The 16,766-nt window shown below is 37.0% G+C and overlaps 1 protein-coding gene across 2 annotated transcripts in view; it reads left to right on the top strand.

Annotated features, from left to right (window-relative positions):
* RBKS (ribokinase) overlaps positions 1-16,766 on the top strand; it is a 69,521-nt gene that overhangs the window by 4,710 nt on the left and 48,045 nt on the right. Inside the window, exons 1-2 of one of the 2 annotated variants that reach the window (XM_009676254.2) lie at positions 1,822-2,009; positions 13,873-14,005. In XM_009676254.2, the coding sequence (XP_009674549.1) occupies positions 1,837-2,009; positions 13,873-14,005 (306 nt within the window). In that variant the 5' untranslated portion in view covers positions 1,822-1,836. Of the gene's footprint in view, positions 1-1,821; positions 2,010-13,872; positions 14,006-16,766 lie in introns of those variants that run through there. The other variant, XM_068939589.1, reaches the window with a different exon arrangement.

The raw sequence follows: 16,766 nt of genomic DNA, 5'->3' as shown, positions 1-16,766 counted from the left end.
GCCACTCCTCATTCTAGTCAAACTGCCATTGCCAGCAGCATGGGAAAGCACAACTGCGAAGGAATACAAGCTTAGTCCAGTTGAGGAAATTAATCTTTTGGATCCAGAGGAGGCATCAAGGCATGAGAGAATGTGTCATCTGTGAGCTGTTTGGTTTATGTAATAGTGAAAAATCTGGGCTTGATTTCAGAGCCTGTACTATTCCCTTGTCATCTTCTCTGACCTAGCAAAGTTTAGGTGTATAGTAAATGCAAGACACGCAGGCTCAGTGTTTTGTTGTTCTGCCTTGATTCTTTTAGAGGATCTAAACACGGTTTGGAGAAACTTCCCTCTGCCTTCTCTTGCCTGGCAGACGGAAAGCATTATGTAGCCCTTCCTCCCACCCCGCCCAGGGTAAAAAAACAAGTTGATGAAATCTTCAGTATTGAATTTCAGTAAGAAAATTGTGTTCTGTTCACATACAGCTTTTCAATATCAGAAACGGCCCAGACATTTATTGCGTAGTGTGGGGCCTGCTCCAAAGCTCGTTCAGGTCAAAAGAGGTTTTGACTACTGTGAACAGTCATTAAATTGCCCCACTCCCAACATCTGTGTGACCAGTATATTTTAGGGTGTGACAGCAGTCTACAGCTTAATGTTTTAATGTGTTAAAAATAATAGATATTAGTGTCTGGAGCTGAAAGCTTTCGGCAAAGTTCATTCAACAAGAGATGACAAAATATGAAAGAGGGAAAAGGGGAGAAAACATCTGTCTGGATGTTACTTAACACAAAATATCTAGGCTAAGGCCACCAATCACTTTTTTTAACCCATTACAAAAGCTGCTTTTGCAACCAAGCTTATGAACCCCAAGTGAGAAACGGTGTGCCATTGATCACAGCCGGCACTCTGTGAAAGAAACTCTCATTTGTGTAACAGAGGATGCTATGGGTCATATCTAAGAAGCACTGGTGGTGTGTAGAACACCTGCTCGACACCTGTCTTTGGCTCTTATCCGTAAAAACTTTTATTTTTCCTTCTTAAATGAAGCTTTAGAAGCTTTCAGAGTCTTGGGAAATATAAATGTGAAACTGACCGCACGATGTCGTTTGACTTAAGAGCAGCAAAAGTGTTGCTTTCTGGACTCCGTTTATTTAAAATCTCCCTGCTCTTTCATTTGGTGTCTTCATTTTGGGACCTATAATTAGGCACTGTCTTTCCTTCCAGAAGCAGTTCCATTTCAGCAATAGCTAACATGACTCTTGGTTTTTTAAACTTGTTTATCCCGTTGGCGTTTTTAATGGTATATATTTGGTAGTGATTTTGAGCTGAAAACTCATAGTCCCCATAGTATTACAGTCAGGCTGTACTACATGAATGCCATAGCTGAAGTCATTTCTTTGGCTTCCCAGTAACCCAGAGGCAGCACCTGGTATTTGTCTTACTATGCATTTGGAAAGCGTTTTGGAGATTATGGGTGGAGAGTCTACTTTGTAGAAAGATAGAAAAAAGGTAAAGAGAAGTTGGAGCAAAGTTTTAAAAAGCGCAAAAATAATAGGTGAGACATGAGGTTTTACTGCAGAAAGTGTGCAGAACGGTATGGAGTTGGGGTTGAGATAAAAGGCAGGGAAACTGCAATCTTAGGATTGTCACATACTGGCAGCTCCCCAGCTGTCCCCCTGCTTTTCTGCCTCTCTTTCTGCCAGCTCTGGCTGCCTGCTCACTGTCTGCAGTTTTCGCACATGGCTGCATTGCAAGGTTCAGGGAAAAGCTCTTTTCTAGTCCTGATCTCTTCTTCCAGCAACAGCATTTTGGAGATATGGCACCCAGTAAGTAGTCTTTTACCTCCTCCTTCCCATGAATGAGTTCCCAGATGTCTGCTTCTCTTCCTACCAGCTGCAGTGTCTGGGGCCGTTGAAGTTTGTAAATTGCTTTGAGATCCTTCAAGATGAAAGGCTCTGCTTAAGAGATCATTATCGCCTTCTACATTTCTACACTCCCTCTTCTCCGCTCAGGCTTATTTTCTCAAGGTAGGGTCTTGCACAGTACTCAGCATTCCAGGCTTACTGCAGTACAAAACTTACACACAAGTTTTAACTTCAGTCCTTGAGTTGTTTGACGCCTCTCAGAGTACTTAAGAGCTGAAGGTTGAATATATGTGTTTTTCTGAGTTGATGCCAAAATACTTAACGCTCGCCGCATTGAGATCTTACTTCTGAATTTGTGTCTAAATTCATGTTATTTTGTATGCTTGAAGAAACTGTACAGTTCTCTTCCTCCCACTTCTTAAGTACTTACTCATTCTAGGAAACATTCCAGCTATAATGTTGTTCTATAATCCTACACTCTATTCTTATAGCCATACTTTGTTCATGTTCATGTGGTTAAACTGTAAGCCTGTCAGGGCAGGGATTTCATGCCTGCCTGGTGTAGCGAATTTATGGAGTAGAACCCCTGCATGTGGTCAGGGAGCTCTGTAATTCAAAATCAGTAATATGATGTTTAGTCAGGAGAATCTCTGTTCTGTTCAACTGCACTCCTAGCTGTCATCTTCATCGTCCATGTTTTAACCAACTACTGTAATAGGGTTTTTCCCCTGTATACCATCCTTTTTCCCTGTATAGTATCTTTATGTGTTTATTCCCAATGTCATTCACATTCCACTGAAATTTCCCTCTTTCCTACTAAAGTGAGGTCATCTCAAACCTGTGTTTATGATATTGCAGTCATTTCCATGGCAGTAGACTATGATATCATCAGTGGAGGATTATGCCCTTCCTATGTGTGTTAGCAATTAAAAATTATGGTTTGTGAGATAAAACTAGTGTTTACCAAGCTTTTAGGTTTAGTCCATATGAGGCAGGGAAACTATTGCTTAATTCTCAAGAGAGTTCACTTGGGTAATGGAGTAAATGAATTAAACATTTTGATCCTAGCAGGTGATAAGTTATTTGGGATATGTTTTTGATGGCAGAAGAAAATCAGCTACTCCATCTTGTATCCTCTCATGAGGCAAAGAACAGTTGTCTGACAGGCTATGATCCTCCTTATTGTTTTATGTAATTATATTATGTTATATATTTAATGGCTTGAGTTAGTACATCACAATTTTCCAGTCTCATTAGGGACTGGGAATTTTCCGCTTCGAAGGTCAGTAAACTATTCGACACTAACCACAAAAGTAGAACAAGTGCTTATGAATTTTTGTATCTCTTTTAATGGGTGTCTATTTGTCAGTTATCAGTAGCTGAATCTCTTTGTTAAATCTTCCTAGGTACATACAAGCTTTCTTATGGGTTGGTGACAGCAGAGATCCGTTTCAATGCTGTCATGGCAAAAGAAAATTCATTCATTTAAAATCTACTGTAAAGTGTTAGAACAATTGCTAACACTACAAAATGAACGTGGTGGATTCACGGTGTAACTTAGTACATCCCTTAAAATATTTCAAAATTTTTTAGCAAAGGAGGTAGAGTTTTCTAAACAAGCTGGAAAAAGAGGGAAGGAAAAGAGGTTAGTTAAAATTTTGAAAATAAAAAAAGAGACCATCAACCATCAGTGTAGATAACACAAGACAGGACAAAATTTGTAGTTATTTTTTAGCTTTGTAGTTTAATTACAGAAATGTGCCACTCCTGTGCACGTTTCATCCTGCTTGTTTTCCCAAATACCAGAAATGAACTGTCATAAAGAATCTGTTTAAATAATGTGGACTGTGGGATTAGAAACAAATCTCAAAATGTTGTCCTCTAATTACATGCAAGACTTACATGTGTCCATTTGAACTGAAAGTCTGGGTCGTAGAAAGGAGTTCCCTGAAATTATTACCAAGTTAGTAACTATAGTATGAAGAAAGTCTTTCTCACATTAAAGTTCATGAAAACAGAACTGAGCAATTCCAGGTTGGAATGGAACAAAAAGGAAGACAGAGTCCTTATATGTAGATTTTTGGAGACTGAGATTACTAATGCCATAACAGATCTGGCACGTATTTCCTGAGCATGCAGTCAAGTGATGTTATGGCAACCACCTGCTCATGCTGAGGTCTTTTCTGTCCCTGCAAATCCCAAAATGATACCTCTGAAGAAAATGAAGGATCAGGAAGTAGTAATATTATGATCAAGGAAGAGGTTGTTGAGAGAAAAGTTTATTTACCAGTTGTCCAGTATCAACATCAAAAGTGAAAGGTTTGTGTTCATTTCTGCTACAGAAAGATGTCATTTTAACTCAGTGGTGCACAACAGCATATGGTCATTGCTTCACATTGTAACATCCCATTTTACAGATAGCACAACTGCTGTCTTTTGCTTTTTGTAGAGTTCTTAAACATCTATACAGTTGCAAGAAATTAGAATGTACAATAGCAATAAACTAGGCATTGGCGTTGTCAGTGCTTCAGAGTATTTCTTTGGCTTTTGCTGTAGCTTAATGATACAGATTGAATATTATGTTGTATTATTAATGTATCTCTAATTGTTTGCCCCACTGAATACTTTCCTACCACATATATTCCACAGCCTTGTTTGTTTTCCTGGCTATTATTGGGAGGGGGGAAGATTATTTAAATTAATACATTACCTTTTCAGTCTGGAGATGTTTGCCATACAATATTCCTAACAGTCAAAGGGGAAATTGTCTGAAGAAACTCCCTTGAAAAAATTTGTTACAATAAATACAGTTCTTATGCATTATATTGTAACCCCTAACATGAGAACGTTGTATTTTCTCCCCCTTTATGAGATGCAGAATGCTATGAGGAATAGTTCTGTTCTGTCTTGTTAATGAATTATTTGCTGCCTGTACTGTTATTGGAAATAACCTCTTCCTAGATACATTTCTAGACAAAAATATCTTTGGGTGAATTTTAGTACTCATGACAGTTAAGAGCTGCTGGCACAAATCAAAAGCTGCGGTAAAAATCTTACAGAGTTGATGGTAACAAATTTGTGTAAAAGCACTCTGGGCAGGCGTGTATATGATGTTGCCTCCAGGAGTTGTCTGAGCTGTTCTCTCCATAGGTGTTTACCAGTAAGGTTTTGTTTTGCTTCTTTTTACGACCCCAGTTGTTAGCCCCTATATCAAGCAACAGTTATGTGATGCTGACATCCGTGCTTCCTTCCAAGCCTGGTATCATATCATATACTTTGAGCCTGAGGAAAATACAAAATGATTTTTCACCAGTGTGTTGCCTAAGTAGGTGCAGTTTTATAGAACACGTTGATCTTTGTGACAGCTAATTATAAAATAAGAAGGTGGTAATGTTCCAGAATATATCAGTTGTTGCTCTCTTACGTTTTTTATTATTCCTTCTTTCCATTTCTGACTTTAGACCATTCTTAATTCTGTTTCCTGTATTAGATCAATAGCATGTCATCCCTGAACCATCTTTGATTTCCTCTTACTTGCCTTCACCTCACATTTTTTGTCTTTCTACATCATGTTCTTACAGTGTTGTTTTCTGTATTGCTTTTTTCTTGCCTCTCATCTTTCCAAAAATAACTCTTTACTTCCAAGGGACCGTAATACCTTTTTGTGAATTCACTCCATCCATCGCTTTTTATACTTCCTATCCTCTGTCAGATCCCTGCTTATACAAAAGACATAAACCTTGATAGTATAAATAGGTAAAAAGAAAAAAAGATGTATTGGACGGAGCTTAAACATAAAGGATGGAAAGAATTAAGGAGGACAGATCAGGTTCAGCACTAAAGTGGAAAGACAGGCATTTTCCCTGTTCTCAGCTGTAATGAGAGTGAATATACCTTCTTCTCATTATCTGATCCTGCTAATATTATTCATTTGGAATATTCTGTTAGTGTTATTCAGTCTTTTTTTCTTCCCTCACAAGAAGCAAGAAAGTGAAAAATTTCCTGTTGGGAAAAGCCGCTGGTGGTTTTGCTGGAACTGACAGTGCTTTATGTAGTAGAGGCAGAGAAATGAGCAAGTATTCCATCAGTTTTCACTCCCCGCTGCTAATAACATTCCAGGCATTAATGAAGATACTGAAGTGGCTTATCAGCTGACTTCACAGGCCAGTGTTATACAGATTTATACCTTTCTGATATTTGGAGATCTGTCTTCCCCAAAAGAGCTTAGATAGTGAAAGTGAAAAAGGTACTCACCTATAGGAGATTGCTGCTTGTCGCAGCTGAGCTAACCTTGACTAAAAAAGCCCAAGTACCCCCCCACCACACACACATTTTGCAAATTTTTAGCTTTGCTCCAGAAGCTTTAATGTTATTGTAAACCAAGATGCCAAGATGTTTAATAGATGCCTTTATAATTTGATTGGACTTCAGATAAAACTTTTTATTAGTGAATTGAGGGTAAGTGAATTTCAAAGTAATAACTTGTCTAGTGAAAGCATTGAGAATTTGGCATATTATGTTTAAATATATTAACTACCCTTTATTATCTATGATATGTTGAGTAAGTGTATGTAAACTATGTATTGTTTTAGTTTTACTTTTCATTCATGACCCATATGGATTCTGTGGGAAGCATTCTCATTACAAACTTGATGAAAAACTGCATGCTTGTCAAAGTTCTTGTCTTGGGTATATGATTTTGGAGCAACTCGTAATCACAGAAAAAAAAAAAATTTGGGCTGTACTGTACTTCCTCTTGATGACTAGGTAGTTTAGACACATCTATGATGTTGCTCTTTATGTTGTAGTTTACAAAACACAACATGCTTGTCTACAAAATCCAGGTACTTAATGGGAGGGGGTTGCTTTTTTTTAATATTTGGAAAAGAGCGAGGACAAGACTTGCACTGTTGTCAGTAGGTGCTATATTTTATGTATGATAATAAATCTGAAGCACAGATACTTTGTTGATTTAGCAGTACATAAAAATTGTGATGAGAAGAACAAGGATCCTGTGGCCTATCCACTCAGTCATAATATTTCCACTTCATTCAAAGTTTTCTGTTAAGTCCTATCTTTAAGAGGTAGAGAGCAGATTAATGTTCACCTCTCTTGTTTATCTTGATCAGTCCTTGGGCATGTAATTATCAGTCTTTGCTAGGGTTGCACAGGGTTTTTTTTGTTTTGTATTGTATTGTTTTTCTGCTTTAACCCTGGTATTTTATCATGATATAATGTTCTGTTCAAAGTCGGAACTGTAGGCAGCCTTCGGGGTGAGCACAGCCTGTCTCAGAGATGGTCTATTCTAACATCACCATCAGATTGCCTTAAAAATAATTATGTAACTGCAGTTCCAAAAATAATGTAATTGAGAGACATCAATGAAGAACAATGTGGGAGGGAAATAAAGTTAGAGTAGTAATTTTGAAAATTTCCACAATCTTTCTTAAATACAAAACAGATGTTTGGTAAGAATGATGGAATGTTTGCAGAGACTTAAATATCTTAAGATAGATTCATATTTGCTTTTTTTTTTAAATCTTTTTACAGCTTTGAGTTCAGAATTACACATACCACAGATTATGAAATCATCAATGCTATGCCCACCTTTTCCCAAAAAGTTAACTGCTGATGATGTGAGGAAAAGTTACATGTTTGTTGTTCCATGAGAAAGCTTTTTACTTTTGGCAGTTAGTCCAGTAAATAATTCCTTTGTGTTGAAGATTTCATCCTCTTAACAAAATTCAGGAACATTGATGTCTGGATTATATCGTCCTTTCACCAAAGTGCTCTACTGTGTGCTACCATAGAATGTTTAAGAACATGCATCTGGATGCCTTCTTGTTGGTTTCATCTTTTAATATCTAGTAGGGTAAAATTTGCTTCTGTGCAGAGCGTCAGCAAAAATGTTCACTGAAGCTCCTCTTTGCACCCGATTTTGAGGTCTGAAGTGGGATCTAAAGAGCTGTGGAAGTTTGTTCTCATTCTACATGTTATCACTTTCAGTTATCTTAAATTGAGGTTGTAGTTGCACATTATTATTGTAGAAGAAGCAAAACTCATGCAAGAAATTATCGCGGTTCTGTCCCTCCTACCTGTCATCTCAGCCGTTCATTTCATTTTCCCCCTTGCTAGGTATTCACACCAGTTGCTTCAGTTCAATTGTTTATCCACTCAGTAATGAAAAAGTCTGTCTTTAAAAAATAAATAAATAAAACAACTTTTATTATGTGTTTTATAAAATACATATTTTCCCTGGTGGCCAAACTGATTGAAAAGATTCCTTCTGCTCTGCACCAACTCATCGTTCATTTGTTTGTGCTGTGGAGACAGATTGTAAGTCATATAAAATCATACAGGTTTGGAAAAAACCTCTGAATGGATGATGGCTTAAAGTTTTTGCATCTCACTCTGCGACTATGCTCCAGCGCTTTTCTGTGAAGGGACCGCTATCTTGAACCACTTTGCGTGGTACCACTTTGGTGTTTTTATGATGTTCGTTACTGTGTGCTAGAGAGAGAATCCATACCAGTAAATATCCAAGAAATAATAATCAATTATTTAAATTGCCTGAAAAGTTAACTTTTTAAAAGAAAAACCTGTCATGTTTGGGGACATGCAGGGAAGAAAAAAAAAATAGAAATTTTCTATAACTTCTGACTAGCTCTTAATAAATTTTTCAGTCATTAGTGATCTGAAATGAGACTAAGAACCCAGAGCTGAATAGCCTCATAGTTAAACCAAACCATATTTAACTAAATTCCTGAGGCAATCTCTTCGTAAATCCTGAAAATTTTCTACCTTCCAATAAGGTATTCTAGTGGATTAAGAGAAGAAAGCGTAAACAAGTCACGAACGTCAGATTTTTAAAAGAATTGTGGTCGTCTTGTCTCTATTTTGGAAACTTTCCCATAGCACATGTTCAAATCTGTAAAAGATTATACTAGACAAAAAGGACCAAGGCTAAACCAAAAAGTTAAGCCAGATCCAAAAGATGTCTGGGAGTTTTTCACCACAATGTTGTACTAATATTCCTAGTTAGAGGCAAGAACTTTTTTTTACCTTGTATTTGTTCAGTTCTAAGGACCATGAAAGCCCAGTAAGTTCTAGGTGCTAGAGAGTGGCTAGTTACACCTGCTCTAATCTCACAGGGTTTTTCCCTGTCCGAGGGAATTCCCAGGAGGAGAGAAAGAGCCAGTTTTGCTCAATGATTCAAAGAGAAAAGAGTCAAAGCAACATTCTAGGCCTTGGGTAATAATTCCTTTTTATTAAGATACTTTTAAATGCAGCAGTTCTCCTACTATTTGTATTGATATAGTGTCTAGAAACCAAATTTCCTTCATATTTAGGACTGGAGCAAAGATCTGAAGATGTTATAGAGGCAGGAAGGAATACCCGTGTGGCCTAAGTAGTAGAGGTCACAGCTCCTAGATGGTCTTCACCTTTCTTCAGGAGAAAAAAGAAAATGTTTTTAATAATGTGTAAATGACATTCGTCTTAGATAATGTGACATATAATCTAGCATACAAATTCTCTTCCCCTATGAATTGCCTGATAAGACTATTTTTATTTCTTTTTTCTTCTTTTTTTTAAGAAAAATGGTTATATACTTTTCTATTATCCCTTCTCATGACCACAAAGAACATGCCACTTCTCATTTGAAAATTAATTTCTGCAAATCTGCTTAGATATTTCTTTCCCTTTCTCCTTCCTCCTGCTTCAGGCTTTGTGTCTATGATTATGATCTAGACACTACTTAGATGAGAACTTTTCAAGCAAATCCAGAATACCATGGAAAATGACTCAGTAAGTTGCACTTTCACCTCTGATTCAGTGTTTCAACAAGGTGGTAAAGAGTTCTGTTTTGTTTGTAATGCCATCCTTCCTGAAGGATGTCTGTCTGAAAATAAAAGTGCTAATCAGCTTTAGTCTTTAAGAGAACTTATGGCACATACTTACCAAAAGAGAGGGTTGAAGCCAGTGCAAAGGTGAAATTCTAATTTGTGTACTTTTATTTATCTCAAACCTCTGAAACATACCTGGATGCAAGATTCTTCATTTCCTGTGCAAATATACAAGCAGTGCTGCTGTGTGCTCTTACGCGTCTAAATACTGTGTTGTGAAAACTCTGTTGAAATTCTGGGTGGTTACATTCATTTATTTGTAATGTCCGAAGTACTTCAGGATGTTTAAGTGTGAAAATTCCTCTATAAGCATGATATAGCACTACTATGCACAATTTGCAAAGCATATATATAATAATTTTATTTCATCTAGAAAGTGTTGGGAGAAGAATTTTAAATTTAGTTTCTGGTTATTCATAAGATGTAAAAGATGAATACGTAGGTTATATGCTTTGTACCATTCTCCCAAAGGTGAGCAGAATTTTTCACATAAGTTAAAGAGTCGAGTCTTGGATAGCAAATTACATTTGATTTTTCAAATGTTTTTAATGTTTTCAAATTACGTCAAAGTAGTAAAGGACTTTACAAAATGTTTTATGTAGCAATTCTGAAAGCCAGTGTGACAGTTTTTCTAATTAACTTATTTAGCCTAGTTTTGGATAACATTAGCTGTTTCATCACTTTTAGGATATTATGAGTATTCTTTGTGGCACCATCAATAAGCCAAGAATTTATAGGGTTTCTTAATCATACAGATTACTCATCATTGCCTGCTCATAGCAGAAGCCTAAAATGCTCATTAAAGTTGTATGATATGAAACAGAATTCAGTAATCTTGTATAGCTGCAGAATTAAGTGACAAGAGAATAGCATTGCATTAGAAAAAATATATGTTTTTTCTTGAGTACCTGTTTCAGTGAAAGTGAAACGTGCAGGTTTATATATAGATCTGTACTCTGACTTTGTTTAATATTAAGGATAAAAATAGGCTGTTGGAGTGGAGAATTGTTTTGAAAGGATTGGCGATCATGCTTGAAATGTAATGATTTCTGTTGTTGTTGTTTACAATGAGCTACAGGAACTCGCCACATGTTCTTGCCCAGTCTGCTAGCCTGTTTTTAAAACTGGCTAATTGCAAATTGCTGTTCCAACTTGATCCTTTGCCCTATGCTTTGTACCTTTTCATCAAAACAATAAAAAAGGTCATCTTCCCATCTTCAACAAGCTGTTTGACTCCCACAGGCAGTTGTTATGCCGTGCTGCTTTAAAAAACTGAGGCCCGGATTCTCCTCTCACCACCAAGCCTGTTTTTTCACCAGTATAATGATGTTGCTTTCATTGGAGTTGCACCTTGGTGCCAGCATAACTGAGAGAAGAATCAAGTCATGGTCTAGTCACTGGTAAAAGAGGAATATGTGTGGTTGAATATGCTGCCTGAAAATGCGTATGGATTCTAAGAGCAGCACTATTAGAGCAGGTGTCTTCTGGAACGCTGCAATTGCTAATCTTTGTCTAAAAAAATATATATTTTTTTTTTTGGAGCAAAATTTGTGGGAACAAATTCTATTTAGAATGGGCTATAATCTCCTAAAGTAGCCTGTGGAAGGAAAATGAATTAGGACTCGATACCATTTTCTTCCTGTAGAGTTCAGATGAGAAGACAGTGTAACCTATTGGCTTGAGCTGATCTCTATTTTTGGTTTTGTCACTGGCTTCTTGGCTGACCTGAGGCACAGAAAGGCAAAATGACTTGCCTTGAGTTTCACACCCATAAAACAGGAATAATGATGCTGTTCTGCTTTTTAAAGTGTACTGAGATCTGTGGATGAAATGAATTATACAAGAGCTGCTATTACTATTTCTTACCAAGGCTGGGTGAAATAACTATTTTTACTGAATGACAACGTGATTTTGGAAGTAGGCATGCAGTACCCTGGCACTGACTGAGTAGGAGCTTCCTCATCTGAGTTTTGTGGCCTTGATTCTCAGCTCTACAACCATCACTGTTTTGCTTTCTAATGGCACAGTAACTGGTGAAAGTAGTAATAAATTATAGCTGTTACCATTAATAAGCAATATTTGTCTGTACTCATTATACCTTGTTATTTGAAACGTTACAGTTATTCACTATCACAAGCAACCTACCAGCTGCTAGCATGGGGAAACAGATTTACCTTAGTGACCCTTTCCGTATGTATAAGGCACTGCATGTAATTTTTTTAAAGCTATTATGTTTTTATTTAAAATGACGTAAACATTTCCCAACAGAATGTTCTCGGCTCTGCCTCTCTGGAAACAAAATGAGTGCCATTAGCTGTGCATGTGAGCCTTCTGGAGTTTCTCTGTGGTCACCCACACAAAATAGGCCTGCTGCCTCAGTACCTTATGCTAAAGTTCCACCCTCACATGAAAAACCAGGCTGTCGTTTTAGCAAATAGCCCCACTTAGAGTTTGCATCCCTACCTGCACATCTCCGGAAGCAGTAATTATGATCCACAACAATTCCTATAAAGCAAAAAACTTAATTTCTGGAGGTTCAGCATTGATTTGGCTCCACTAGTTTTGTTTCAGGTTTTCTCAGTTTCACAGTGATTCTAAACCTTTGGATTGATGGTTGCTGAAATTGAAAATTAATTGGAAGAAATGCTTGCTTTTTTTTTTTTTTTACTGAAAATGTTCAGTTAATGAGGATATCAAAAACTATATTATGCCATTAACTTCATAATTATTTTGCAGACAGTAATGTGCTCCAAAAGTTGCAGCATAAACTCAGGGTGCAGTACACACATTTTGCATATCCTTTTTAATAGCACACTCTACTGATTCACTAATGCAGAAGCCTCCATGGTTCTCCCTAATTCAGCTTTCTTCTGAGTTGGAGGGCTGGGAACTGTGAACCCGTTATAAGATTTATTGGCAAAATAATGCTATGAAATGACAAACAAGAGCTGAAGGTAACCCTCATTAAGCCAATTTCCTCTACATTCTTGCAAACTCCCCTTTTCCCACTGTTGCTTTTCTCCCTGCTGACTTTTGGAAGTCTGTCTGGGCTAGATGTCAGTTGACTGAATGGGTTGCTATTGCGTGGTAGGAGGCCTTCCTTCCACAAGCGTTGTAAACTTGCTTGTAGCCTAAGAAATAGAAGAAATAGTGTTTCTAAGCCTCATACTTGGCATGCATTGTTCGAGGAGGCAGAAATTTTGGTAATTCATGTGTTGTAAAGACAACTTAGAGTGACATATTTTTAACAGAAATCGCAAAAAGAAGCTAACCTTTTGCATTCAGAGAAATTCTTCCACATAGTCTCAGTGGTGTGTTTTCTTTCCTTTAACTTTTGCTGGAAATATCAAAACATTTGGTAGGGTTAGCAAAATTACAGTTTTGTCTTGTTTTTTTTCCAAAATGGAAATTAAACCAGACTCTCTTGAGTACAGCTGATGGGTCTGCACTTGTATTAGTGCATCTGGTTCTGGGCACCCCTCCTCCGAAAGATGCAAATGTAACTGGAGTGAGTTCAAAAAACAACAAAATGTTGAGAAATTGTAAAGTTTGATTTATGAGAGAAAAAAATTAAAAAAGAAAAAAGTTAAATATGTTCAGTGTGTCTGAGTGACAGCAGAAGGGAGGAAAGTTTTGATAGTGATCTACAATTTCTGATGGGTGTGAACACCAGCGAGGTGAAAAATTACTTAGGGTGGTTCAAGGAGGTATAATTAGATGTAATGAAATTAAATGAACAATATATAAACTTGAGCTGAACATTACAAAAAAACAACATAAGCAGTGAGAGCTATAGATTTATTATTTATCTGTATTGTGTTAGCACTGGGGGATCCCAGTCAGAGATCAAGTGCTCCTTTTCTTGTAGAAACATGAAATACAAACAAAAGAAATGCAGTCCCTCTCTTAAGTAATAGATGAGAAGCTTGACTGGGTGGCATATAAAGAATAAACTTAAACTAGTGATATGTGAAGTAGAGAACCTAAAAGGTCTTTTAAGCCTTTTTTGTTTTGGCTGGCTGTCAGACCATTTAGGACTGGAAGAGTATAACTCTTTATTTTGAAGATGCTTGCTATTTTCACTCACTAATGTATGTAAATATTGCTTTAAATTGGAATAGCCTTACCAGTCGATTGCCAAGAGCTGGAGAAACTATCCTTGGACATAAGTTTTTTATTGGTTTTGGTGGGAAAGGAGCCAATCAGTGTGTCCAGTCTGCTCGACTTGGGGCCAAGACCTCGCTGATCTGCAAGGTAAGCACTGACTTGCTCTTGGATTACAGCTGAACAGTTTATGCAAGTTTCAGTAAAACTTTAGATGATTTACAGAAAAGTTGTTTTTTTCCTAATCCCACTCTGACTCCCTTTTCTTTTCCTAATTTCAGCTATAAATTTAAGCATGAAATGTGGCCAGGAGGCTGTTTTTACAGTATTAAGAACACCACCAGAACGAAAGAGTACCTGGCTAGAGGTCTGCCAGAAATTGCATGGAATCAAAGATTGCAAAACTTAGATTGATGTACCGTGGAAAGGAGGATTGGAGAAAGCTTGAGATATTTTAAAAATTCAAGTGAACTTGGTTAGCCCCTCCTCTTTATATTGGCCAATTTTACAACTACCGAGGCTTAATTGCTGACATTGTTTGCTATGTGCTTGCAGTCAAGCAGAAATTTACTCTGTAAATGATTGCAAATCAAACACTGACTAGATGGTAACAAATTTAAGAAGGAAAGTAAAGCTTTGTGTTTCAAAGGTTAAATAATTACTAATTACTCTAATTACTTGAGATTAGGATGAGATGTTCACAGGCAAATTGTATTACCTTTGCACGCTATGGGATTTCTTCCCCATCTTCCAAAACATCTGATACGCGGCAGTCCTAAAGACTGGTTCTTGAACTGAGCGGACGTCGATCTCATTCAGTTTGCAGATGCTATACTCTTACAATGCTTTTATTTGATTTTTGCCATTAAACATTATTGGTTTTGAGTTATCATTACTAAGGTTAAGATAAAACTTTCCCTCTCAGTAGCCTTACTGTCTGTCCTGTGATAACTGTAGGCAAAACTTCACATTGACCGGCCACAGTTTGTTGTTGACATAGCTGAGGGAAGATGCGAGATTTGTTGAATCATTCTCTGTCTGGGTTTTTTTGAAAAGTACTGGAAACATGTCAAGAAATCCTTCTTAACTGGTTTTCCAGTCCAATATTTAGGCTAAAGAAGGGTAGCTATAAAACTAAATTATACCTGCAGGCATTTCTGTGAGTCTTTATCACTGGTTGTTCTACAGTGCTTTTTTATATTGAGGATATTTGTGCTTCTGCAAGTGATGTGTATTTAATCATCTTTGTATTCAATAGCGATCAGATTCAAGTACAGGATGAATTGGCAATGAATTCCCTGCTAACATTTCTTGCTAAATGTTAAGGGTTTTTTTTCCCCTGAAAGTGTGAATTTTCTTTTATTTTTTAATGGTTTTGACTATACTCAGTCAGTGAATACATGTTTCTGGAAATATTTGCATTCTTAATAAAATTCTGTAGCTGATATTACTGCTAAGGACTTTACAAACCCATATTTGTGCTATTTTAATAAAACTTAGTCCTATTTCTTTCTTTCTGTTGTGCATTTATTGGTGAAGAGAAGCGGCAGAGAATCACAGATTCCTCTTATATCTATAAATTTTAACATTTTGTATTTTTTATTAAAAAGTTAATATTTATTTTTGAAGTAAAAAATTCCCTTTATAGCTTCACAAAACGGACTCAGCTCATGGCAGTACAGTCTTATATCTGCATGGGCCAGTGGGATAGTATAAGTCTCTCACTGACTATGACCAAGAACAGTCAGGTAATAATGAGCCATTACAATGAAATTATTCTTACTTTCACAAGTCATCTTAAGGATTCAGGTTCTTAAAGCCATATTCCCTGCCCCTGCATTTATGCTCAGTACACATTTTTGGTTTGGTCATAATTTCCAACATGTTTTATCAAGTAAAGGTGCAGCAATTGCTTCTACTATCTGAAGTTCTGGGACTGGAGTCAGTATAAATACCAGAGAGATGTTCCACTGGAATGTGGCATCCTCTTATAAGAGTTGTAATTTAGACAGAGGCTCTCCTCCATAAGAGTAGACCTGGACATCTCAGATCAAGTGCAAAGGTCTCCTTCATACCTCAGAGCTTCAAAACACAAGAGAGATCCAGTGCCTATCTGTTGAGAGTTGGAGAAAGGGAGTTTTAGAATGACTTACAGTTATGACTAGAGATGCCATAGAATGCTGTGGATTTTAATTTGAAATCCAAATACTGTGTTTGGCTTGTAGAAGTGACAAACATCATGTTACTTCTGTCTGAATATCCGTGGAAATGGCTGATGTTAGTCTGGATTACCAATATGTATCACAATATCAGTCTTAAACTCCCTTCCTCGGTTTGCTCAGTGCACTAAAATGACATATTGATGGATTAGTTGCCACTTTAGAAAGACAAGAAAGACCAAGGTTCAGAGAAATATAGAAGATTGTAGTCAGGCAACTAAAGGAGCTGAGAAATTAAATGGACCTGAGAAATTAAACGAATAGCTTATGATCATACAAGAACCCTATGACAGTATTGAAAAATGCACGGTGGTGTAAGAGGACCGAGCTCCCCAAACAATTTTTTTTGTAGTGGCCATTATAAAAAAAATCTTTTAAACTTCCTAGCTTAAGATGTTGGAGGGAAGCGATTTGAAAGAAGCTGTATGTGCTGAAGAAAGTCTTGTTTTGCTTCTGGCAAGCAGTATGGGATGATCTTTGCTGGACATTGATGTCACTGGCTGCATATACGAAATTTTACTTAAGCCCCAGCTGCAACTGATTCCTACTCAGAAAAAGGAGTGCTATATCACCATGTTAGGTAGTCGACTATTTTCTCTCTATAGTTCCAAATGTTCAAAGGTATACAGACAGTCTGTAAGCCAAATTTAAGGAAAAGCACTGTAAGCCTGAATCCTTACTTCAATTTCAGA

This window comes from Struthio camelus, chromosome 3 (assembly GCF_040807025.1).
Source record: "Struthio camelus isolate bStrCam1 chromosome 3, bStrCam1.hap1, whole genome shotgun sequence".
Lineage (NCBI taxonomy): Eukaryota > Metazoa > Chordata > Aves > Struthioniformes > Struthionidae > Struthio > Struthio camelus.
Note: the sequence above shows the minus strand (reverse complement) of the source record. Positions and strands in the feature narration are given on the sequence as shown.